Below are 26,590 nucleotides of genomic sequence, written 5' to 3' on the forward strand. Positions count from 1 at the left end.
TAACGCTTATTGATGGTGATGATCGTTATGACGGGGGCTCTATGTAGAAATTAAGTTGAGAGAAGATGAGTCTAACTAATGATGAAGCTTATAAGATTTAAAATTCTAGTGGCTTCGAAATTTTTTGTGGTTATTCTGTTCAATAATTATAAAGCATACAAACTGTTGGCAATTGTGTATTTGACAGAAGGTTTATATTGCTTACAAAATGTTTTCTTTATATTTTTCGTTAATACTACCAAGGCTCTTATTATTTTTAATTGTTTAGAATTATGGTTGGAATATTTTCCTTGTAGTAAAATTGAGTGACATTCTCTAAACCATTTCTCCACTCGAATTGCTTTGATGCAATTTAACCAAGCCTCCCTTTTGTTTCCTTTGAATTGAAGCCATTTGTTTTCGTTCTATTTTGTTGCGAAACTCCTTGAATCCTTCGATGCTGCAGGGGACGTTCAGGATGTTGAGCATTTTAATTGTTTGCCACTTTTGGTGGAGGCAGCAGCAAGTGCAAGTGCAAAAGTCGCAGCTTATGCCACCTGAAGAGCAACAAGTTCCACTTGCTGGTCTGGTCTCCTCTCCGCCTGCTCCACTTGCACACATTCTGGGCAGGACTTGGCACTAGGATTACTTATATTCATATCCATATCCCTTTGCTGGAACGCAGCTGCAGCTGCCGCAAATTGCGGCACGACTTGTGGCATGCTCCACTTTTATTAACTTTTTAATGCAGCAATGCCAGAGCTTCCCCCCCGCTCTCCCCCTTTTGGTTAGAGAGTTTTGCCAGCTTTTATAAGTTTATGTCGAGCAGCTGTTGGCTTCTGTTCCTTTCTGCTTCTTGTTTGCCCCCTTTTCTCTTTTTTCAACTTGGGTTTTTTTTTTTTTTTTTTTGGCTTTTGGCTCATCTTTGGCATGCAAATCCTTTGCCCCCATCCTCCTCGCCAGCATCTTGGGCTTGCTTTATTGGCTTTTGGCTTGTGTGGGGGAAAAGTTTTGCAAATTAATTACATTTTATTGGGCTCGACTCGAGTAGGAATGAACTCGAGCCGGGCGGCAAACTTTATTTGCGACCCCGCACAATAAGCAAGGGTTTAAAGTTCACTCACTTGCCCCAGTATTATTAATAATAATAAGCTAATGCCTTAAGCACAGACTCCAAAAACATTCACAGCTCTTGCTGTCGTCGCTCTCTGTCTGCTGTTGAAATGCATTTTACGACTTTCAAATTCGAAAGCTCGTAAAACACAAATAAAAAAAACCGGAATGGGGAAAGACCATAAAATGTCGAGTAAAAACGGGAGGAAAGGGGAAATACAATCATAGAACAAGTACGACAACGACACCCAGACCGAATGTGAGTTTTTATGGCTAATCAAACCTTTGCCACAGACAAGATAAAAATTCAAAAGCGTTTCCACTGCCCCCAAGCAGCTACAGGCACAGTGGAAACGAGTTGAAGATAATTCATATTTCTGGCACTGGGCTTATCTTTGTCATTTTGTCCAATAGGTCTCTGCAATCAAAACAATTTAAATTTATTGGTTTCTAAAAGGCCATTTTTATGATGGCAATTATAATGGAAAATTTGAACCGATTCTGAAAAATATATATTAAAAACTGACTATAAATTCCGTTAATTTAATTTTCCTTAAATTTGTAAGACGTTTTATAGTTTTTGTGGGCACTTGTAATTGTGTAGGTTTTACATGCATACATTCAATTTACTTAAAGTCGTTGTAATCAAATCAATTAAAGGGAAACGGTTGTTAAAAATTGATAAAACTCTACTCCTAAAATATATTTTAGCTAATGTTATTCAAAGATTATTAATTATCTACATCCCATTCGATGTCTGAAGAATTTCTATGAGTCTTTTCAATTACAATTTATGGGATCTTAAAAATAAAATTGTAATGTTTGGCATTATGACCTGATAAGATAATATAAATATAGTGTATATTTTTTCCACTCAGCTTATGGGCTGAAAAAAAGGGTATTGTAAAGTTTTTATATATAATTTTTAATAAGCTACCTGCCTATTGTAAATTTTTGATATATCATTTTTTTTTTAATATGCCACCTTTACATGCATGTTTATAACTTTTCATATGAGGGTACTTATTATTGTTTTGGTCACCATAAACAGACACTCGTGTGTCCCTACACCTGTTGATAACGATCAGTGTCCATTATTTTGGGTGGCCCTTGGGCGTAAAAAAGAGTATTTCAAAAAGGCAAATATAAAGTGTAATTTTGATGATGATGCAGTTGGGTCCAAGTTGGGAGAGGGTTCCCGCGAACCCAGTTGTTTATGATGCGTTTACGACACATCAACCAGGACACGCACACGTGGGGGAGAAAGGTGGCCGAAAGCACGACGAGATCGTTAATGGCGCCCAACGTGGGGCCCGCATGGTAATCGTAAAACAGACACTCGCACCCCCTTTATCCATCCGACCACCCTCTGCCACCACTCGCCTGATAGTGGTGTGGAATAATAACAGCAACACGGAACACGCAAAACAAACGAATGTAAACAACAAGAGATTTTTCTATAAAGTTTTTTTCCGACTTTTTTCGGCTCAGCTTTCACCAAGTCCTGATTTTTTTTCGGTGGTCGCAGAGCATAAAAATCAAAAAAATAAATAAAGAACACAGGAAAAAAGTGAATTTATTTTATACGTTCACTGCTCGTAAAAATCAATGAAAACATTTGTCAGGACAAGCTTTTCTGGCTTGATGGCCCACCTTGCCAATCTGCCACAGGGATGGGGCTGTTGGGATCGGGGGTGGAAGTTGTTCCAATGAAATGCCTGCGAAAACTTTTCCCGAGCCAAGTTTCGTATGAAATTTGTAGCCAGTGGAACCGGAGGGAAAAATAAGAGGAGCCAGAAGCGGGGAACTATAAAACTTGAAGTTTGAGTTTCTTTGAAACTGTTTTCATTTCTTTATTTATTTTCACTCTCCTTCGCCTGCCTTCGTTCTATAGGTGGAAAGGAATGTGTTTGATGCAAGTCAAGTTAATTGGATTAACACTGAGGTTCGCACACACACACACACAACCAGTGTTGCGAAATTCGATTTATGGTCAAAATGATTTAATTGCCATACATGCCCAAAAAACTGAAGACGAAGAAGCTGCAAAGGGAATTTAGTAGGATTTTTTCTTTTCAGTTGTTGTTTGGCTTTTCGAGTTTGGTAATGGAAGTTCAAAGCGGGATAAGGAAATTGCAAAGAGAGATGTGCCGACAAATGGATCTTGGGCTGGGAAACTTTGTCACGCACTTAGAAACTCATTTCAAGTGCGAGCTAGCTTGTTGAACCATAAGATGATAGCAAGGGTTTCGGGGCTTTTTAAGTAATAGACAAACTAGATTGAACTATTCCATTCGCTTCACATATTTTTGTTAAATTTTAGATTAATATCGATGAATCCAACATTAAGGTCCAGCAATGGTTACTGACAACTTCTTGTATCCACCCGGGGGCGCCATAAAACTGTTAAAGTCTTGTTACATTTATTTGAATGCAATTAGGAATTAAACCCACTTAAAATTGCTTTTTAAAGTGAACCGAACCCAAAATGTTAATTTACCTTAAGTGAAAAGTTGTTCTTGGCAAAATTGTGTAATTAAAATGTGTTTCCTGACTGAAGCTCACTTGAAGACATGTACCAACTCTCCTTGAAACCCATCTACGGGCTTCCATTACATTCCACCCCCATCTTTGCCGTGTAATTTGGTCTACCCCCCCTCCTCTGGCCACAGAAAAAACTCATTTCGTGTAATTAATTAAAGTGACCCCAGGAAAGGTCAACAACAAAGCCAGCAAAAAGGGACAATACTCGTACTGCTGCTTACTTTGTGACTACTTCTGACACGGCTCAAGTGCATCAAAGTCGGAGGACCATTCGGGTCTGTCTGGTAATTTGATCAACTCACTACGCCCCTTCCCCTCCCTAACGCGTTGCCGTGCCTTTTGTTTTAAGGACATAACACATTTTTCCACATTGCTGAGCACTTCTTCCAGCGGTCGGAGGTGGCCAGCTAATAATTTAGTTAAGTTGGGACTAAGTCAGGTACGGCTTCACCGTGTTCCGTCCAGTGTTTGTGCACCTTTTCCCCCAGGCATATGGAAATCGGAATCCCATCAAATGTAAGCGTAGCTCAAGTTGCCTTCGCCACTGCCATTGCCATCGCCTTCTGGTTTTTTATTCCTCCCCGTACACGAAATAAAATTAGCTCAATGAGCATTTGTGCAATCAAGTGATTTTTAAACAAGCAAACGGAAGGGGTTTCGGGGGTCGGCGCAACCCCTGGGACGTGGCGAAAGGGTTGTCGGTGATATACGCCACGGATACGGGCGGAACACAAAGCCCAACCTCAACCTCAACCCCTTAGGGACGGCGGGCTGTGGCAAATAAATTTCACACATATTTGCACACTCATACGGGGCCGAGAGTGTGTTCAATAATTTTTTTTCCTTTCTTTTTTTTTTCATTTAATTTTTTTTCGTATACAAGGTCGTGTGTTGGTTGATTGTAGTGGAAACGAGTGGGAGGAGGGGACAGTAGGGGAGTTCCACTGTACAGTAGCTCGCAAAATAATAGTATTAAGTGCACTTTCTAAAGCCATTACTTAAGCAATTGAAAATAATAAAATCTTTAGCGTAATTCTCCATTAAATAGGTTAATGGATTTTAATATTTTCAATTTTATTATATTTAAAAGGAAGTAATTTTATTGGTAAGCCTCAAGTTTTTTTTTAGAATGTGTTCAAGGTTTGTACTGCTATTACACTAGCTTAAGCTGTGTATTGTAATCGCCTGGGTACTACATATATGAAAATTCCGTGCCTTGGCTGCAAGTTTGTTTATCTGTGGGCAAACAGAGCACCGCTTCCAACGAAAGAACATGAGTCATGACACAGTAGCCCAGAGAAAGGGTTACTCTTGAGTTTCAGCTGCGGGTCTTCCGACATCGGAGCCCAAAAGTACAAAAAAAGGAGAAAAGAATGAGACCTTTGCATGTAGGACTTCAGTACGGTGGCGGTTTCTTTGACGATTAATTTGGTACACAGATCATTGATTAACAATTGGCCATTGATTAGGGGTTGCAGAAAAATCAAAAAGAAAACAAGGAAAAATCAGGGCAGCTTTTGTTCAATAACTATTGATTAGGGTTACACATAATAAGCTCATTTCTTTGAAAGCCTTATGCTTGGGAATTTATTCAGATTTTTTATCCCCTTGCAGAGGTCAAAAGTTTATAACGTAGTGAAGACTTTTCCGACCCATACATATATTGTTGATCGACATCACTTTTTGTTTTAACTTGGCCAGCTGACAACATATACTATCAATTCCAGGTTGATTTGGTAATATTTATTTTTCGAACGATTTTTTGCAAAAATTGGGCCAAAATACAAATTTTTAGCTGAGGATCTGTGTCCTCCTGGACTGGAAATTTTATAACGAATTCAAATAGGTATGACATTCCCACATTTAACCACTATTTTACAGGGTTTTCATTAAAAAGCCGAAAAATCGAGCTGAATTTTTCCGGATTTAGGCCAAAGTGTTTTTTCTAAGGGGAAAAAATGATAATTTTTTTTTTGGCTGAGAACGCCATTTGATGTTTGATTTTTTTAATTTGAACACAATTCATTGTTTTGTTTTGTAAATTTCGTACCACAAATTTTTAAATCCTCTGAAAAAACTGTATTATTAAGGTGGGAAATCCTTTCAAATAAAGGTAGCTTTAAAGTATTTTAAAGGTGTCAGAGCTGTGAAATTCAACTGGCGACATTCCTCCGCTCATCATCTTCATCAGCGGCATCGTCACGATGATCATTTTCGTCATTTGCACAGGTTACATTTTACTTCTTAGGAGCTTATTCCTTATGCCTGCTTTCTTTTTACATTTTTGTCAATTTACCGCGAACTCGAGTCATTTGCAAGCCGCCTTAGTGTGTGCGCGTGTGTATGTGTGTGTGGAAAATTGTGGAGGGTCGGAAAAGTGGGGGTGATGTGGCAACGGTAGCCGCATGTCACATTTGCCGCGACACGATTTCCTCTGACTTCCCCCTGGCCCCTCCCAACCACAACACATCCTTATTTATTCCTATTTTTATGTGCATAAAAGGAATAAAAAGTACAGCAAATAAAAAAAGAAAAGTAAGAGAAACAGAATCGCTAGCAACTGAAACCGAAAAGGGAAAATAAAATGGCAAAAGGCAAGCAGTTATTCTTGCTGCGCATTTTCACTCCTTCACCCCATTTTCCCAACAACATTCATTCGCATTCCTCCCAATTGTGTTATAAATTCAAAAATGAATAACGCACGTTTGCTTGTGGTTTGAAATTCTATTTTATTTGTATTGTGTAAAATGCTTTCACTTTTTTCCATTCTTGGGTTTCATTCTTGGCTCAATTAAAACATTTTTGCAATGACATTTGTGGGGCTTGACTGGGAACTGAAAATGGCCGGACTTTTGTGACCAAACGCTCCCCATTTGGGTTTCTATTTTTCCATTCTTTTTTGTTCATGCGGCTTAAGGAAATTTTTTTATTACTAAGCATTTTGCGGGTTGCAGTGGGAGCAATTTCGTTGATGTAGTTGTTCGGGGTTTCCCGGTTGAAAATTAATAGCAAACGGAGTGGAGAAATGAAAAGAGGGTTTAGTTACATAAAAGTGGTAAAATTTAAAAACATTTTAAAGGTGAACTTTTATACTTTTCCTACTTTTTATTAAATTGAATTGTCATTATTTAATCAAGACTTCGGTTTTCCTGTGCTTATCAATTGTAGAGGATAATGCTAAAATTTTCTACTACCAAAAAGCTATATTTTCCCACAATAAACTTCAATAAAACAGCAGTTGAAATACATTCCCAAACTTGGCAAACTCTTTCTGGCTCCAACTAGCCACAATTATCCTTGCTTACTGCGAGAAATCTCAATCAGAAAACGGGAATCCCAGAAATCTGGGGCCAATCGAGTGAAGCCGAGGCAAAGTTCCATAGACAAACGGCATCAGAATTTAATTCAATTGCAAATCCCATATCATCCCCAAAAAGTTGAGAGAAACATTCAATTATGAATTCTGAGAAAAGCTACAAAAAAACCAAAACACACACACACAAAAATCGAAAAAGGAAGAGGATAAACTACAGAAAACTGTTTTATTTATCCAACATTTGACTTTGAAATGATGGAAATGCTAAAGCTAAAAGGAAAACCAAGGGGAAAATTTCATTTGGCCCGACATTGTAAGTCACATTTGATGTACAATGCTGCTGGTCGTTTTTTCTGACGGAGTCCTTAGCATTTCCATCATTGATGGAGTTTGTTTTCGGGCATTTTCTAGAGTTTTTCTTCTATGGTCTGCATAAAATGTATGCTAATTAAATTTTAACTCAGTACTAATATTTTCTCGTATTTTGTATGTATTTTCAGGTTCAAAATTCGGAGCAAAAAGCGTAATTGGAAAGTTTCTTTAAAAATTTCGGTAAGTGGAAAAACACTTCGAGGGAAAAGAGAGACAAGACTTTTTTTTCCGGGGAAATCTTTTATCCAGCAGAACCTTTTTCTTCGCTGATACTAAACTTATTGGAATTTCGAAAATGATAGCGTTGACATGAAAGTTTCTTTGTCTCCACAATCCCTCCCACCACACCCCCCGCCCATGTCATCACCCAGATTTTTTATTTTACTTTTATTGTGTTTTATGTCGCAACAGACACACAAAAAAGTCAACCCAAAAAAAAATCGGCTTAACGCACTAAACATAGAGAGGGAAATTTAAAGAGCAACAATCCGAAAGATACGTATCTTGTGGTCCCCCAACTAATCCCCCCGTCCCCCATTTCTCCCAGTGTGCGTGTGTTTAACTGTCTCTTCATCAGCATCTCCAGCTCAATATTTCTGATATGCATCTCATCGTCTGCCAGTGTGTGTGGCTTTTTATTGTGATTGGGGGTAAGAGGTTTTCTTTTATTCTTTCGTCTCTCTTTTTTTGTATCCATGGCTTTTCCGAAAAGATACAAAACGTATCTGCAGCTGGCCGCCGTCCGCTGAGCATTTTGTTTATGATTTGTCAAGATCTTTGGGCCGGGAAAATGTGTTTTAAATTGCCACAGCATTGGTCGATAAGAAGCACATCTTTACACAGGAAAATGTGGGAAATATCGAGGGATTGAAATGATTATTTTTTTCTTTATTTAAATAGTTATGCGAGGGTTACATATTAATTGTTGAGCAACGATCAATCTTTGTTGGAAAGCCGACCCTAGTCCCAGCCTCTAGTTTTAGAATTTAGTTCTAGCAGGATTAAAATATGTTGTGTGGAGAAGGGAAAAGGGGTGAGGTTTTCCTGGGCAAACTGTAAATGAACCCACTCCCTTTCAGTGCTAATAAATTCACCTTTTACCGCAAAATATTGCCCAACATTTGCGAAAGACAAACAGCTCGCTGCCTCTTATTCTCCGTCCTATATCTATCTCGCTCTGCTGTGGGCGTAGTGCCAACATAAATCTCTTGAACAATCTGCCGAACCATCCACCCCCCCACCTCCACAAGATTTTCACACAGCATTTTCCTGCTCATCTTTCGGCTCCTGTTTTCCCGCTTGGCTGTTGATTTTTGTCAACCTAATACAAAAGGCAAACAAAATTTGTGTTGGCATTTGGTTAGATTTGCCTGAGAGGGTGGAAAATGGGTGGAAAATGGGGGTGGTGGTGGGCAGATTAGTGAAGTGAAAGCGGGCAGGAAGTGGAGTTGTGGGTCGAAGTTCATGGGGCAAGTGGGCACTGGGGACTCGACTTGATGAAGGAGCCCGGAAATCAAATATTCGATGAGTTGTATGAATTACAGGTGGGTCAGAGGGAGGGGGCGGAAGAAATATCGAAGCGATTATCGGGTGTTGAACTGTAGGTAGGTTAAGGTCGCTTTTGAACCCAAGATACCTCTCGTAACCGCACCATTGCAAATTAAACAGATTTCAGTGGCCTATGGCTAATTTAGTAAAGAAACCTAAAAACAAATCCAATTTTCGCAAGAAGGCTATCCTATTAAGTACTATCATTCATTACCAAACATGTTGAATAATATCAAAGATGTGGAAAAATGTAATATTTATTTGTTCTCATTAAACCCAATTTCTTTTATTATTGGCTTGCAATATTTTTGGAATTTTTCGTTTCCAATTATCACACTCATTTGGTCAAATATTATCCAATAAGGCAATGCCCCACTTCAGGGGAAAGAAAAACAGCTGGGTGAATGCATTTCCCTTTCATTAAGGGTTTGTTGTTGTTGTTGTTGTTGTTACGGGTGAAGCTGGTCGAGATTGTTGTTGTTCTAGTTGTTGTTGTTGTTGCTACTGCTGCCGTTCGTGAATTTGTTGTTGCAGCTGCAATTGGCCACCAAGTTGTGGCCCACATTTTGGGTGTTTTTGTAGCTGCTCTCGGTTCTGGCCAAAAAAAGCTTCCACTTGAGTGATCCCCCCCTCCCCCCGTGCCAGCCACGCCCTCTTGTGCCGACGCCCTCGAAAAGTTTCGTGTATGTATGTTAATTAAAGTCATTACGTGGAGGACGCCACTAAAAAGGAAACAAAAGGCAAAATGGCGAGCGGCTGCAAATCATACACAGCACAAAAAGATCATCTCATAGTATCAATATTTAATACTTTCCTGCTTAATATTCCATTGGTTAATATTTTTTTTGTAAGGATAACTAAAAATGGTAACTTATTAATAAATAATGGGCTTACAAAATAGGCATTTAAAGTAACTAAGATTTATAATTTATTAAAATGAAATGTTGTCAAAAGGTTAGTTATATATAGAAAATTGATACTTAATGAATATAATATATACTCAAATAATATACATAAAGTAAAATAAAAGTACAAAGCTTTAAAATCAAATATTTCATATGCATTTGAAGTAAAATCATAATAAACGGGACCGCTTAAGAAATCCTAACTAAGAAATGTATGATCATTTTGCTCCGTGTATATGGTGTTACAGGGTCTGTTGGGGGGGTGTGGGATGTGGAAGGGGTGGCGGCACATACGCACGCACACACAATGCAACAACAACTACAAAGTGAAGCCAAACGCTGCGCCAAATTGGCCAATTTTCATATGCATGCCAAGCAGCAAAGGCAGGAGCAGAAAAGCAGGAGCATCAGAGCTCAAGGCAACAACACACAGGGCCAAAAAGGGAATATTGGGAGGGGGTAGGGGGGAAAGTGGGTAGGAAAATCTCCTCTTTGGCATTGACATCAATGAATAATTTCAGTTGGTGGAGCGAAGGGGGAACCAAATGGTTGTGTGTGGCCCAACTGCAGACGCCACGTGTCAGGAGCATTGTTGAAATAACGAAACATGTGAGACGATTACACTGAGAGAAATGTGCAAGTGCTGACCAGTTACAAAGATGAAGGCCTATATAACTATAAATTCTTTACACATATGAACTAAAAACTAGGTCTTAAACCTTAAACATTTTGTTTAATAATAACAAACTAAAAGTTTTCATGATTTTGCCACAATTTAAATTATAATTTTAAATTAGAAAAAATATATATGTAGATATAGATATAGAATAGAATTATTTACCAAACTGAGAACTATTAAAATATGATTTCATGATTTTGCTACAATTTAAAAAAAAAACTCTTAAAAGGGTTTCTAGAAGATAAGATATAAGAGCCTTTTTTAAGACTTCTTCGCTGTAATTTCATAGCCTTTAAGGAAACTATGATTAGTCTACAAAGCACCTACTTTTTCGCATTCTGCCTTTGAATAGCCCTTGGATCAGTGGCTTTTCTGGCAGTGTAATTGTCCTTTCATCGGCCTTTCCATCGGCATTGGCATCACCATCCGCCATCCTCTATCCAGCAGCCACCACCTCACATCATCCTCGTCTGGCGCTCTAATGATGCACAACATGCACAAAATGTGTTAATGACAAACCAACCGACTGCCGTCGACTCGTGTGCTCTTCTTTCCTAGCACTCGATCGCCGCCTAATGAGTCCCGCCCAAACCTGTTGCCCTTTTCCCCGGGGGGCGGGGTGGGGCTATCCAAAAGGGGGCGTGTCTTGGATGGGGGGGGGTGGTTGGATGGTGGTTTGTGGGGGCGAATTGTATAGCTCTCCTTGAGTTACTTTTGCTTTTCAAATCGATGCTGCCGGTGCTGCCAGAGTGAAGCAAATTAAATTGCAGCATGAAATCGAATTGCCAGCAGGCAGCTGAGGCATTCAAATGGTGAGCAAAAGGGAGGGGAAGGGGGAGGGGGCTGGAGTAGGTATCCATAAGATACATTCTGGGCCTGGTCTGCTCCAGCTGCAGCTGCTGCTCTTTTCCGAGCAAAAAGGAGTAACAGGAAGAGGATGAAGCCAAGATTCAGCAGACTTTAAATTGCTTTTGCCCACCTCCTCTCACCTGCAAAAAAAAAAGAGGAAAAAAAATTGAGAAAATAGATGCTGCAAGAAGAGTTCGTTCTACAAAGTGTTCGATTAAAATAGATATTTTTATGGCTTTTGCATTCGAAAATTGCATTAGGCAAGTGGTTGCCCTTCTACGAAGTGTAAGGAAGAATTGTTTTCATAGCCCAGATCGGTCCATAAAGATATCGACGTTTTAAGGTGGAAACCCATTTAATGTGATCCAAGAACTTTGGTCAAATAAATTTAACAAATTTACATGAAAGTTTGTATTCCTTAATAGCACAAATTCAAATATGCATATAAAACAACCATGCAAAAGGCATTTGATTGTTTGAACTCTGCCTTTTTTTCTGCACTTTGAATCATCAATTTTTAAGGATATCTGCGAGTGCATATATGTTTGATAAACCCAATGCCAAATCTTAATTGAAAAATGCATATCAATATGTTATTTTTTTAATTTCCTTTTTTGTGTTTTTTTTTTGTTTATAGTGCTCGAAACAACTCAATCAGGCAAAATCAAAATGTTGCAAAAATGCAGCAAATAAACGGCATATTGTTGTCATTGTTGTTGCCGTGTTATCATGGTTTTTTGCGTTGCATTTGTTGTTACTTTTGTTGGCAACGCCTCGGCAAGACCACAAACAACTCGTTAGAATTTGCATGTGAAATGCAATCGTCCAAAATAAAACGAAGCCAAATAGGAAATAGCCAAAGCTAAAAAACAGCGAAAAAATCTTAGAAAACATAGCTGAAGGTGAGAACGTGATTGCCGCATTTAAGGGAATAATTATTATTTTTACCATAACCAATAAATTATAACCAATTAATTATGATTATTTGTATCGTTTTTCAAAGTTTTTTTTGAAATTACTGATGAACTCGTGACACATTCAAAATCACGGAATGAACTCATCTCTAAGCCAAACATACAAAGCTAACAAAAAAGGTGAAAACAAAAAAGGCGCAAACATTTCCGAGCTTTGTTAAGTGGAAAAGAGATGGGCATACAAGCGAGATAGCGTTAGACTTTTCCGGATGGTGTGGGGGAAATAGAAATATCTACGGGCAATGGAAATTGGGTGTTCCCACAACAGCAACATGGGCATTTGGCTATATAGCAGCGGATGGCTATCAATTTGATATATCAATCAGAGTGAGGGCCAAAAAAAAAAAAGAAACACAAATAAAAATCCAGTCGAGAGGAAGGGAAATTCATTTGGATTTTCTGGCCTCCTGCCCCGCCCCTTTTTGGGGGCGTACAGAAAAGGGGCGGAGAGGCGTTTCAACGAAAGAGTTTGGTGTGAACACTAATAGCCTGAACCTATTTCCATCGTCACCACACTTCGGATATAGCTAGTTTGGATTAATAAAATCATAACAATATCTTACTGTTGTTTATAATTCTTTTTAGTTCTTAAATTAAGTTTCAAAAACATACATATCACAATTAATTCTTCCAAGTTCTGCTTTTAAAAGTGTGTCCATAAGTAAAGCTTTTAAGAATATATGATTTCATATATGTATGTTTCACTTTTATGACTTGTTTTTCTTATTTTATAGCTTCAAAGTTATTATTATTTGTTTATGCAGTAAATAAGGACTTTGACGTCTTAATAATACTCAGAAAAACAAACATATAAGCATCGCATCCTAAGTCGATATTTGATATGGTTTTATTATTTTCTGTCCGTTAATAGCCCCCAAAAACTTGGCCTTGAGCTGGACTTACATGTGCATGTGCTTATGTGTACATATATTACATATACGTTCCGGTTTTGTCAGTCTGTTTCTAGGATTATCTTGGACACACGCTGGGGCACTCATAAAGGGCGGCCTGCCCTCTGATTGATTTATGTTTTTCCCCCCACGCACTAAAAGGGGGTGAGCGTGGGGAGGGGGGGGGGTGGAGGCAAGGGTGGCTCTCGTCACTAGCGTTTTTTTTCCCGACTCCTCCTTGGCCTTCTTCTGCTTCTTTTCAGCCCGGCTGGCTCATTTCTCCTTTGACTGTTAATAGCTTTAATGCTGTTTTATGGCATTTCGTGGAGAAAGGGCCACAATTTAGTTAGGGTGGGGGAGGTTGAAGGGAGGGGGAGGGGCCGAGGAAGGGGTGGAGTTGGCAAGGGGATTCACAAACCGGGGGAATTGTACACATTGGGATATGGAACTGGAACTGAAACCGAAACTGGAACCTGGCATGCCAACGCCAAATGTTTTACATGCGTGCCTTGCCAACACTCAGAAAAAATATGTCTGCAATTCGAAATTACTATGAGGAATTAAAAAAAAAATTATAGGGTTTAATGAAATAATTAATTAACTAAATGTGACAAACAAACAATCTTAAAGTTTTGCATATAAATAAGGAAGAATTTACTTCAATACGAAAGTACCTACTTTAGGATCGTTTAATTTCATATTCAATATTGTAATACTTTTGTATTTTTTTTGTATTGGGTATTATGAAATGGGAAATTCTATAGAATTCCTATATTGTTAGGGGTCCTTATGCAAAAAACAAACAATTCGAAGATACTTACGTTAATACAAAAGTACCAACCTTAAAATCGTTTAATTTGATATTTAAAATGGTCATACCTTTTAGAAAACGGTTGGCATTTTTGTTTAGCTTTTTCTCAGTACCACCTGGGTATTTTTCGAAGTGCATCCCGTCCGCCACTTAGTGTGGCAACAATGTTTGCGCATAAATAAATTGGAATCGACTGCGGGTGCGAGTCGTGGAGTTGTGTGGTGCTCATAATTCCAGCTTTTATTTGTGGGATTTTGGCATGGCATGTCAGTCATGCATCTCTGAATCTCCCCCAGCATTTTTCTCCATCTCTGTCTCCATCTCTGTCTCCATCTCTGTCTCCGTCTCTGTCTCACCCTTGACCATCCTCCACTTTCCACGCTGATTAATGGCTTTCCGTATTCCACAGATGATGCTCGACGACTCCTGTTGCTGCTAAAACTTCGAGAAGCAAGCAGGCCACGCCTCCCGCCCCCGGGAGAGAATCCTCGAGAGAAACTCGCCAGATCGACTTAGATATTGACTCCACAATGTATCCGGCCAGTGGCAGTGGAGGCAGTGCAGCAACAGCTGCCAAATTCCAGAATCGCTGTGTATCGCCGCAGTTTGCCAACGAGTATCCGCATCCACATCAGCACCAGACGACGTCGGTGGCGGTGCACAGTGCCCCGCCGGGAATGGGCGGTGGTAGTGGTGGTGGTGGTGGCGGCGGTGGTGCTGGCGGTTCCCTGACCAGCGGTGGCTCCATGTCCATGCGTCACGGCCAGCGGGCGGTGGCCGCCTCCCACCAGCATCCCGGCCAGATGACCCTGAACCACGGCGGTCACGGCATGGGCATGGGTCACAACCACGGAGGCATGGGCATGGGAATGGGCGGCCTGGGATTGGGCCACAACCACGCCACAATGGGCCATCCGCACTCGCACAACAGCAGCCACCATGTGGGAGGACATGTGGGCTCGCATCTGATCTTCCCCGACGACATGGACAGCATCGAGTTCTGCATGCCGGCGGCGCCCTCCTCCTCGTCCGCCTCCTCGCAGAACGGCCTCGGGATCGGGGACCAGCTATTAATGGGCAGCCAGCACGGCGAGGCGTTCACGGAGCGCCGAAGGAGGGGTCACAGTCGGCGCAGCAACCACAAGATGGACGTCGAGCAGCAGGTGAGTCGGGATCAGTCGGGTTCATCAGTCACGGTTGGACCAACTAATCTCCCTCCCATCTCATTTCTCTGCACTTTCGGAAACCAGGTCAAGTGGTCTCGCAAGAACATAGCCGCCACCATGGAACGTTTCGAGCCCACGACCAACACACAGTCCTCGTCGTCCACTTCGTCGCTGGACTACGGATTCGCCGCCGGCGTGATGACGCCCAGCGGCAGCAGTGCCACGCCCTCGCACGGCGGTGGCGCCTCCAATCCATCGCTGCACGTGGCCTTCAACGGTGGAGGAGGTGGTGGTGGTGCAGTGGCTAGCGGTGGCTCAGCCTCGGGATCGGGAGCGAGTGGAGCCAGTGGCTCGGGAGCAGCTGCACCGTCGGCGCCCTTCAATCACGTCTACTCGTATGCCTACTACGAGCCGGGGGCAGCCAAGTGCCACACGAACGTGCCGCCGGCCCAGGGATCGGGCTCCTCCAGCTCGGGATCGGGACAGGGGCAGGGACAGGGACATGGCCAGGCCCAACAGGGCCACTCGAAGAGCCCGCCGAGGAACTCCATACGCGCCCTGCTGGCCAAGAGCTTCCGCTCGAAGAGCAGCAGCACCCACAACCAGGGTGGCCAGTCCACCTCCAGTTCGCCCAGTGCCGAGGAGCGGGACCGGCATACGTACACCACCCGCTACGGCACCACCGAGAACCTGTACGAGGAGGTCAGCGACCAGAAGATCCGCAAGGTCCTCTCCGACAACCGCATCGCCAGCGGCTCCAGTGCGGGCAATGTGAAGGAGGAGCAACGCCGCGTGCAGCACAACCACTTCCGGGTGCTGGACGAGCTGAATCTGTCGCTGGAGGCGCTGATAATGCCGCCCACACCGCCGGACGTCAGTCCCAGTCACGTTTTGGGCGGCGACGAGCCGTTGGGCACATCGGTGTCCGTGTCCGTGTCCGCCGGCGCAGTTGGCGGATCGGTGGCATCCAGCGCGGCGGCCGGTCCCTCTAAGACCGCCCAGCGACCGAGGCGGGGTGGACTACTGGGCGGGGCCGCCGGTGCCGGGGCCACCTCCAACTCGAGCTCCGCCTCGCACGCCAGCCTGGAGAACCTGTCCAGCACGCTGAACAGCATGGAGCTCAAGGATCACGGCCACAGCAGCTGCATCAATCCGGAGTTCGACGAGGGCGACCTCGACTCCGGGTTCAGTGGCAGCGGCAGCAGCAGCGGGGCCAGCTACAACGAGAGTCTGCGCTACTACAAGTCCGCCACGCCCACAGGACCGCTGCACCACCACCAGCACAGCCACAACCACATGCACAGCCACCAGCAGCAGGCGCTGCACCACCAGCAGCAGCAGCAGCACCACCACAGCCTGAACAACAACACCTTGCCGCACAACCTGCGCAGCTGCCGATCCTCGACTGCCTCGGGCACCTCGACCTCGAAGAGCAGCATGGCCAGCTGTGGCGAGGATCAGGGCATCGGCATGACCTTGGCCGTGGGCGGAGGCGGCGGTGGTGTGGGTGTGGGTGGTGGTGCTTTGATGATGCACGAGGCAGCTGGCGGCGGCGGTGGCTCGCTGTCACCCTTCAACTATCCACGCCGCTGTTCGGCGGATCAGCAGCGCGCCTCGGGCAGATCCATGGGCTCCAACGTGGGCCTCGGACCGGGAGTGGGCGTGGCCGTGGGCGGAATGGGCGGCATGGGAGGTGGCAGCATGAACAGCAGCAGTAATGTGGCCTTGTCCACCGGAGCGAAACCCAAAAAGAACTTCTGGACCATGAAACCGTGATGCTACAAAAAGGCGCTGCGTCACATTTGCAAGAAATGGACTATTGTTATGGTGAGTGCTAGTAGTAAATTAAATATTTTAATCCTATAATCTAAATCATATTGACTAGAGAGCAAAACCAAATGCATTCCCTCAAGCAGTTTGGCAATCACAAGTCATTTGCCTCAATCTGCCATAACTTCTCATGGAAAATCAGATCACATACCCACACAACACACACATCGCTGTGATTGCCATTGTGGTTAACCCCTTTCAATAGTTGATTACTTTTTATGGCCATTTTGTCATTTAAGATCATCTGCCATGATTATCTCCGTCGCCATCTCGATATTCCCACCCCCACCACTCAATCCCAACTTCCACTTCCATCTTTCGTCTCTTTCACTGCCATACTCCCATATATGTATAGTATATATGCCGACTGCTTTTGGGCATCAATTTCAACTTTTCAACTTTAATCATAATAAATTTGCGGCCCCGTTTTCCAGCCACGGCCATGGCCATATAGCTTATACGTCGCTCCATTTCACAATCAACGAGATACTTCCGCTGTAGAGGAAGCAGATCCGAGTGAGATCTGAGCAGGGGGAGGGGGTAGTGGGTAGGGGGTGGAGGGGGTCGAGGACTATCCGCATTCCCAAGATAATAAATTTATTAACTGAGCGGCCCGACATCATCATTACCCGGGCGAAGCGGGCAAATGTTTTCATCCCTTCTCCGCCGAAATGAATCAATTAAAACTGATTGAACTTCATAGATTTCCTCCCCCTATACACATATATATACATATATATATATATATATATATTTTTTTTTATCTTCTTCAGACCGAAAAATAAGAAGAATTCATTTATAACTGAAACTGGGCTAATCCGCATCGCTCATCAGTTTTTTTTTTGTTTTGGGTGAGGGATACTCCGGGGCCACATATGCCCCCATTTTTATACTGGTCACGGGGATTACCCCGAAGAGATGGAAATGGGTAGGAAAACAGTAGAAGTAAGTGGTGGAGGGGAGGGGTGGCGAAGTGCAGAGCATTAAGGCGCCTGTTGAAATGTTCGCAGACCGAAAGATGCAGCCATCTCTCTAACACCCCCTTTATTTTCCTTCTTCCACTTCCAACCCCCCACCCGTCTTTTTTTCGGTGTGTGAATAATACCGTTATTCATTGCATTTTGTTATAAATCTGTCAATTTGCACAATTGTGCGTATGAACCAAAGCTCCACTGCAAATAAATATTGAGAATAAAAATAAGTACATTTAGAACCAATTTCAATTAGTTTAGTATTAATTATTAGTATTTTTATTGTTCAATGAACTTAAGAATGACTTTTCAATGTAGTTAATGGTTATATAACTTTTATTTTAATCCTTATTTGGTCATTTCGAAGTTTTGAAAATATAGACAAATAGTGATTTTAGATAATGTAATATCGAATAATAAACTTTTTTTTGTAGTATTAATTTAGTTAATTAGTAGCTTTTAAGTTGTAAAAGTATTCATAGTTAGAAAAAAAGTTGTATTAATTAAAATACAGATTAATTTGGAACATTTAAGATCCGTAGTATTTTTTCTGAGTGCAAGGATGCTTTATGCCCTATGCAATTCGACAGGGTTCGCAAGGGGATGCAATGAGAGTGCGTCGAGGGGAAAGTGGGACGTGGAAAGTGGAAAGTGGAAAGTGGAGAGTGGGAGGGCAACACACTTCAGCCCTCGGGGGCAGGGTCGCACATGTGTGGCAGCCGCAGGGTGCACGCTCTTCCTGCGCTTCTCGCATTTCGGCGGCGACCATAAAAAATCTGTTGCGAAAAACTCGGAAAACAATTTTTACTCGGTAGTCCTTAGGGTATGATGGCTGGCAAAATAATAATTAACCTTTGCAAATTACATTTTTAACTGCCTTTAATTTGGATAAATACCTACATATTTGCTTAGTAAAGAGAGGTATACAAAAACTGATTTTGAAACATGCAAATGGTTAGTTTAATTTGTTATCGCTCTGTTTGTTGTCAGATTCTTTAAGTAGTTCCTAAGTAGTTTCCTCCAAAGTCATGACCTTTTCAGAATTTCCAAAACCTTTTATAAAAACAGGGTATCAAGAGCATCGATTCCTTAAATTATGCAACCGTTTCCTTTGCCGTTCAATGTTGTTGTTCCGCTGTTGCTGTTGTCCGCGTGTTGATTTATATTCGAAACTGCGCCGAGGCGCAACTAATTTGCCTCGGGTGTTAAGTAGCATGTGAAATAAACGCAACGGGAGAAAGCCAAACACTGGAGGACGTGGAGGGAAAACTGGGCTGGAAAAGCGGTGGAGGCAGGGGGAGGGGGGCGGCGAAATCTCTGAAAAGGGAAACTCGACTGCATTCAATGCCGTTTGAATGAATGGCTGCATGATATGCGAGCGAGCGAGTGTGTATGAATGGTCCATTGCCGCTCCATGAATAAGTGACCGAGTGCACGGGTGTGCGGATCAGGAGGTCCCGGCAATATATGCCATGTATGCTATATATGTGTATATAGCACTTCTTATTCAATCGCTCCCCGCACAGAACATTTTTGCGAAGAAACTTCCGGAGTCATTTATGAAATCGGCCAAAAGAATGCGAGCACTCATTCAGCAACCAGTTCATTTTGCATTGGGCCATTCATTCGCCTCCTAGCATTCACCTTGAATTGGGGCTTTAACAGACATGTTTGGTAACTTATTAAAAAAGAATTTAAAAAGTCTTGAATTAAAATAAAGTAAGCCAAACAATTTTAAAAGGAAGAGAAATACATAACTGCCACACTAGATATAATAGATATTTGCAAAACAAAATAATATATGAACTAAATGTAACTTTCAAATTTTTTATAAGCTCCTTGCTTCTTTAAAGGTTTTCCTTTCAAAAACTTCTGTCTCCATTCAATATAGATGAGTAATAGTAGTTGTAGAATTGACCCTCATTCCACTTTCCCTATCCTATTCATTTATTTAAGACGACTTTGTCGAAGGCATTCATTTTTTGTGGCCATTGGGATGTGAGCATTTTCTGGGTACTCCAGACACAAGTTTGGCTACAAGCCCAGACATCTCATCATCATCATCTGTATTAGAATCTCACCCTTGACCCCAGCCCTCGGGCTCCCATTCTATCCCAATCCCTCCTCCGATTCGGATACTTGGCTCATATGTGACCCAAAACTGGTCCTTGGGCAAGTCTATCTGCAAACGATTTGTGCACACTCGATTTGACAGTCAGTCAGTCAGTCATTCAGTCGGTTGCTGTTTCCCTATTTTATTTTTTTTTTTTGTCGTTTGGGGGAAAATTGTAACCCTTTCCCATTTCCCTTTGCACCGAGAATCGTTTAAATGTAGCCAACAATAATAAAACATTTTAAACTTGCGCGCCGGCTAATAAAGCAAAGGGAAAAGAGCGGAAAAAGAGGAAAAGGAACTTGAAATGAAATCAGAGCTACATCGAAATGGGGAAAATGTGGGAAATGGGGGAAAACGTCTGCTTTTCTGCTCTGGGCAAATATGAAAATGGATCTCGGGGAGACCGACGACGATTTGGGGATTCCGGAGAGCCGGACAATGGAGATAAGGAGGGAGCCAAAGGATTTTGGGGCGACTGTAGCAGTAGCAGGAGGCACATGTGCTGGGAAATCGGGCATAAACATTCACTTAGCCATAATAAAAGCCAAGCCGCACACAAAATACTCAAATGAACAAAATTTCTATTTAAACAGCGGTGGCTAGCGGGGATTGAGAATCCGAGGGACCGGAGTTAGGGGTCAGGGGTCAGGGTTCGGCACTCCGCTCGGGGGCAAGCTGGAAATTTGTCAGAAGTTTGGCTGAATGAAACGTTCCTGGTTGACTTTTCCCGGCGAGATTGCGCCGGACTGATTAAAAATTGAATGATGAAGGCCCCGAGACGATGACGCTCAAATCGAAATTGTTAAACTTGCCACGGATGTGGAAGGGGCATGCTGGATTTAAGGGGTTGGAGAAGGAAATTTTAGGGGCAGCCAAAAAAAGCCAACAGGCCTTATTCTTATACAACACTCTTTACACGGCAAGAGAAAGTTCCACTTGAAGTTGAAAAGGGAAAATAAATAAAACACTATTTAAGCATTCTGTGATCAAACAAATTAGTTCAATTAGTCTACATTTATGGAATGCCTTTTATTCATTAATTTGAGTTGATATAACAAAAAAATATGCAGAATGGCATTTGAACAAATCAAATTATTTGGTCAATTAAATGCCATTTTCAAAAGGCAAAAATAGTTCAAAAGTAATTTAAACTTAGTATGTAGACCAACCAGATGGCATTCTAATAATGGCAAATAGTTTTAAATATTGGGTAGAAGACAAGTGCATGGGAAAACATTTATTTTAGTTACTATTTTTAATGCGCTTTAAGAATGCCTTAACTTAAATGTACATTGCAATATTCCCTAAAAATTCCTTTTGTGAATTGCGCTTTGCTTTTAGTGTCCTTCTGACATTAACAGCTTATTTTCGCGTCTCATTAAACTGATGCGTATTTGCCGGATAACCATTCTATCCACCGAAGTCCAATGCGCAGTATTTCTGCGAGTGTAGCTGAGTGGAAGGAAAGCGAAGGCAAACCTTAACCCGCTGGCGCCAAAGTCGCGTGGGTAACACAATAAATTTGCAAGGACAAGGACTCGCTTGGTCTGGTTCGTACTCCTTGGTCTGCTCCTTTCATTGGCAAGGCGCCAAGCCAGCGGATTGTCCAGGGGAACGGCATGGCTGAGGACACAGGCGGACGGACAAACGGACGGACAGAAGGACGGACAGACGGACGGACAATGGCGTAACGGCGGAGCCAGAGGACAATGCCAGGCGTAGAGCAATAACACACACTGGGTTTTGGGGGTGGCTCAACGGTAGCACTAGCTGGTGGTGACATTGTCCGCCCTGCGCTCCTGTCATACGTTCTCGTGTACAAGTGCACCGCAAAAAATTCCACATCCATGACATTAAATATTTTTTTAGATAAGACAAATATCAAATGAACTAACTCTAGTCTCTATACAGAACCTGTAAACAAAATGGAATCATAAGCAATTGAGAAATAGGATTAAACTTATAATAACAATAAAAAAAGATTTACTTGGTTTAATAGTTTAAAACTGAATTCATTCATTGGAAAAGAACATTAATATATATGTATTTATTCACTTTTGTTTTCTTTTAATTAATTGTATTTTATATAATATACTTATTTTGTCCGATTTCAATTGAACATGTTTTTCTGAGTGCACACAGTGTCTGAGTACTCCTTGGATTTTGGGGGTTGTCTAACCAAAATCACCCACCACTCGCTGTCTAAGACGAAAACTGTAGTAAATAATTCTTTAAAGATTTAGAGACACTCCACCCGCACAATTGCAAATTTTTATGAGATATTCAAGGCGGAATTACGTAGTGTGTGTGTGTGTGTAGGGGGGGAGGAGGGAGGTTGGGGGGTGAATTGGGGGTGCGGCGCGTGCTTGTCGCGGCTTTTTAGCTATTTTCGTCAGTCGCTCGTACCGCTCTACAGCGAGAAAGAGAAAGATAGAGGAGAGGAGAGTTCGTCGCCGACATAAGCCGGCCACATATCAAGATTAATTTTTTCCAAGATAATAAATTCAATGCAGATTAAATGGCAGAGACCATTAAATTATCGACTTGAGGTTCGCTGCGCCCACAGCTGGTGTTGTTGTGCGTGGTTTAATATCGAGGGGTTGGACTTTTGGACCTCGAATTCGGAAAGGGAACGGGGAAAGGGAAGGGGATGGGAACGGGGAAGGGTACTGGGAATACGAATACGACTTCAGACCGAATCTTTGGGCATTGTTCGACGGCCCTAAGCTGATGACTGCATTAACATTAACAACGGGCAAACGTGCGTGAGGAGCAATTGATAATGCCAGATGAGATGAACTGAGCTGAGATGGGACATTTGTTGCGTAATCAATTCGATGGCCAAATGAGACGCAGTTGTCAAAAGGTTTATTCAGACGCCTTTCAAGGACTTACCAATCTAGGTAAATTCAGTCGCAATGCTCGTAATTGATGTGGGTTACAGAACTCTCATTTAATTTGGTTTCGCCTGCAAATGATTTCACTTGCTCAATTTGATTTTAAGGCGGCTAAATTGGTTATACTCGCATACATGCCTTAATAAATTAGAATCAAATTGTTTAAGTGTGGGTACTCTTTTGATTGATTTTAAATTGTATACATTTTTGTTAGAATATAAAGAGACAACATGCAATTAAAAATAGTCGTTAATGACTTTCGATTGAAGATTTTGTAGAGATTTTTTTAAAAAGATTTGCACTTGTGGCATGAATTCCTCTTATATTCATAGGAAGCCATGTTATTGACTTTAACTCCGATTTAAGTGCCCCAGTTTTCCCTTAGTTTTTTCCCTGTTAATATAAAGGTAATCCCTATGGACTTTAATAGGATAATCCTTATGGTCTTCAGATATTCCTTTTTTACATTCTTCTTTCACGGCCATCGTCGTTCACCATGAAAGTTATAATAGAGATGTACAACTCTCTGGGACTTCCGACTCTGCTTGCACAAAAAGAAGTGGAAAACTTGTAAGTGAAAACGGAAAACAAAACGCAACGCAGACACATCAATTACGAGAAAGGATGGAAAGCGGGAAAATCGGAAGGCAGAGGCGCAGCTTCAATTGAACGCGACTCATCGTGATTTTTTTCTTGTTTTTCTATTATTTTTTTGGCCAAGAAGAAGCGTTGCTGCGACTGTTAAATGCAAACGACAGATCCTCTAACCAAACCCCCAACCACTGGCCTTATCTCAGCCCATCAATCAGGGCCAGAACGCTAAAAACAAAAAAGGACAACAACAAGGCAGTGCAAAAAACACAGAAATAGAATCTCAAAGTCAATTTTTTGGCAAACAAACAAACCGATTGACGTAGGCCCCTAAAACTCCATTCCCATTCCTTTGCTTAATCAATGTGTGGTGAGTGGTGGAAAACAGGATGGCGGAGGTGGGGGGGTTTGATGGTTTTCGGGTGGCAAAATGTCAAATGCGTTGATTGGAAAGCCGCCAGCGCGACTAAAAACGCTGCGAAATCGCGTTCGCTTAACGTGAATGAGATTTGTTGCAAATCAGTGGAAAGTGGAGGTGGGCGGTGGGTGGTGAAAGGTGAAAGGTGAGGGGAGGTGAGAGGTAAGGGGAGGTGGCTGTCCCTGCCAGACCGCACAATCAGTTTCCGGTTCCGGTTGCTGGCCGCACAATTAAGCGCGGCGGCGGCCATTTTGCCAATGTTGTTGTTGTTCCACGGCGCTGGCTAATAAACAAGCCCTAGAAAACCAGGTGAGAGGCAGGTGGACGAAAGGTGCCAAAGCGTTGATTACACTTGCCAAAAACGGTGCCCCAAAAATGACAATAAATTAACACAAGTTTAACTTGCATAAAAACACTTTAATTATTTTAGAAAATGGGACTTACCTTTAATAAAAATGTGAAATACATTAAATACATAAAGAAATGAATGAGTAACAAGTGGTGAAATTATTACCCTAAGTTAAGTTCATTTCGAATTTAAGACAGAAGGTCTTAATAGTTCCTCATGATCAAATTTTTAACAAAATATGAAAATAGGTACCTGCAACCCACATTTTCATACCATTGCTTTTCTAAATCCTTTGATTTGCAAAATTAAGGTAAATATTACTTTCCTAAGATATTTTTACAAATACTTGTAACAACTATTACTTGAATGTTTCTGAATCTTTTTAAAGTTTATTCTCAAATTTTTTGCGCGTGTAGTTGGCATTCCTTGTTTGCTTTGCTTTTGGCTTGTTTTTTCATACTTTGGTCGCTGGTCCTTGGTCGCTTCATTAACTGTAAAAAATACACACGTTGTATATATGTAAATGAAGGCGGCGGCAGAATGCCACTTGCGGTCTTGCTATTATTATGGCCATTGTTGTTGCGCTGCCCCGCTTCACACCTTTATTTATATTTGTGCAAGCGCCGCTGCTGTCGTCATAGTCATCGTCGTCGTCGTCGTCTTGTTGGGAATGCGTTTTCATTTCGTTTGGTCTGGTTTTGTTTGCCGGAGAGCAGCGAACAAACAACGTCGACAACGGCGACATTTGGTCATCAGAATATATGTATCTCTCTCGTTCGGTGGGTGTTTCGTTGGGTTGGCTGGTGTATATTGTATTGTGTGTGTATTTGGGGCTGGCAAAGGCATTCCACAGACCCCTCCCCCCCAAAGACGTCCCTCTGAAATGCAAGGGGAGGGGGGGTGGTGTGGAGTTACCGCCCGTTGCGCCAATTTATGACCTGTCAGAAATTTCCCAGCACAACATCGTCGACGTCGCCTTGAAGCGACTTTAAGTGCATGCCGCCCAAAAAAGTAGGCAACACTTTCTGCACTTTGTTGGCGGTGCAACGATTTTTGCTCCTTGTTATTTGATGGATGGGCGGGGGGTTAGGGGCAAAGGGGGGCAACTGACCCACCATAACTTGCCCTCATTTATAAGAACTTTTAATGGAGCTCAAGTATGGTGTAGCGCGTTTAAAGTTAGTGCTTAGGTGTTTCATTTCCTTCATTAGGTAATAAAGCAAATGTCTTAACCTTTTACAGCACTTATATTGTTTATCAAACATAACAACATATAAACTATAATGTAAACCACCTGTTTAAAATCCAACAAATTACTTAATATTTCATAACAAAATATTATTGCAAACTGTTCAACCTTTAATTTTAATTTTATATCGAATATTTTAACACTTAAACAAATATCCCCTTCGGTTAAAAGGTAAAAATGTACCTAACAAAGAAAGACCAAAAAACTTCTTTCATTAAGAAATATTCAAATTTAACAGCACTTATTTTATTTCATATCAAGTATGCAAACACATACAAAACAAGAAAGGAAAGCTAACTTCGGGCGGAGCCGAAGTTGATATACCCTTGCAGAATACTCTGTAAATTATATTCTCCAAAATTATTCATATAATGCATTCTTAATACTCATAAAAAATCCCAACTTCCTAACTTTACAAACACGAAAGTTATGGCATTTCCGATCAATCAGTTATATGGCAGCTATAGGATATAGTCGGCCGATCCTTATGAAATTTGGTAGGTCGGATTGATTGTCCAAATATAAAACCCATAGAAAATCCCAACTTCCTAACTTTACAAACACGAAAGTTATGGCATTTCCGATCAATCAGTTATATGGCAGCTATAGTATATAGTCGGACGATCCTTATGAAATTTGGTAGGTCGGATTGATTGGCCAAATATAAAAGCCATAGAAAATCTCAGCTTCCTAACTTTACAAACACGAAAGTTATGGCATTTCCGATCAATCAGTTATATAGCAGCTATAGGATATAGTCGGCCGATCCTTATGAAATTTGGTAGGTCGGATTGATTGTCCAAATATAAAACCCATAGAAAATCCCAACTTCCTAACTTTACAAACACGAAAGTTATGGCATTTCCGATCAATCAGTTATATGGCAGCTATAGGATATAGTCGGACGATCCTTATGAAATTTGGTAGGTCGGATTGATTGGCCAAATATAAAAGCCATAGAAAATCTCAGCTTCCTAACTTTACAAACACGAAAGTTATGGCATTTCCGATCAATCAGTTATA

At 41.7% G+C, this 26,590-nt stretch overlaps 1 protein-coding gene across 1 annotated transcript in view; it reads left to right on the top strand.

The window, feature by feature from the left end:
• LOC108042975 (hornerin) overlaps nucleotides 1-26,590 on the top strand; it is a 96,324-nt gene that overhangs the window by 64,524 nt on the left and 5,210 nt on the right. The window contains exons 4-6 of the mRNA XM_017121499.2: nucleotides 7,453-7,504; nucleotides 14,390-15,143; nucleotides 15,231-16,973. Coding sequence (XP_016976988.1) covers nucleotides 14,511-15,143; nucleotides 15,231-16,922 — 2,325 coding nt within the window. The 5' untranslated portion in view covers nucleotides 7,453-7,504; nucleotides 14,390-14,510 and the 3' untranslated portion in view covers nucleotides 16,923-16,973. The remainder of the gene's footprint in view (nucleotides 1-7,452; nucleotides 7,505-14,389; nucleotides 15,144-15,230; nucleotides 16,974-26,590) is intronic.

Source organism: Drosophila rhopaloa, unplaced genomic scaffold, assembly GCF_018152115.1.
Source record: "Drosophila rhopaloa isolate 14029-0021.01 unplaced genomic scaffold, ASM1815211v1 contig_3, whole genome shotgun sequence".
NCBI classification, from domain to species: domain Eukaryota; kingdom Metazoa; phylum Arthropoda; class Insecta; order Diptera; family Drosophilidae; genus Drosophila; species Drosophila rhopaloa.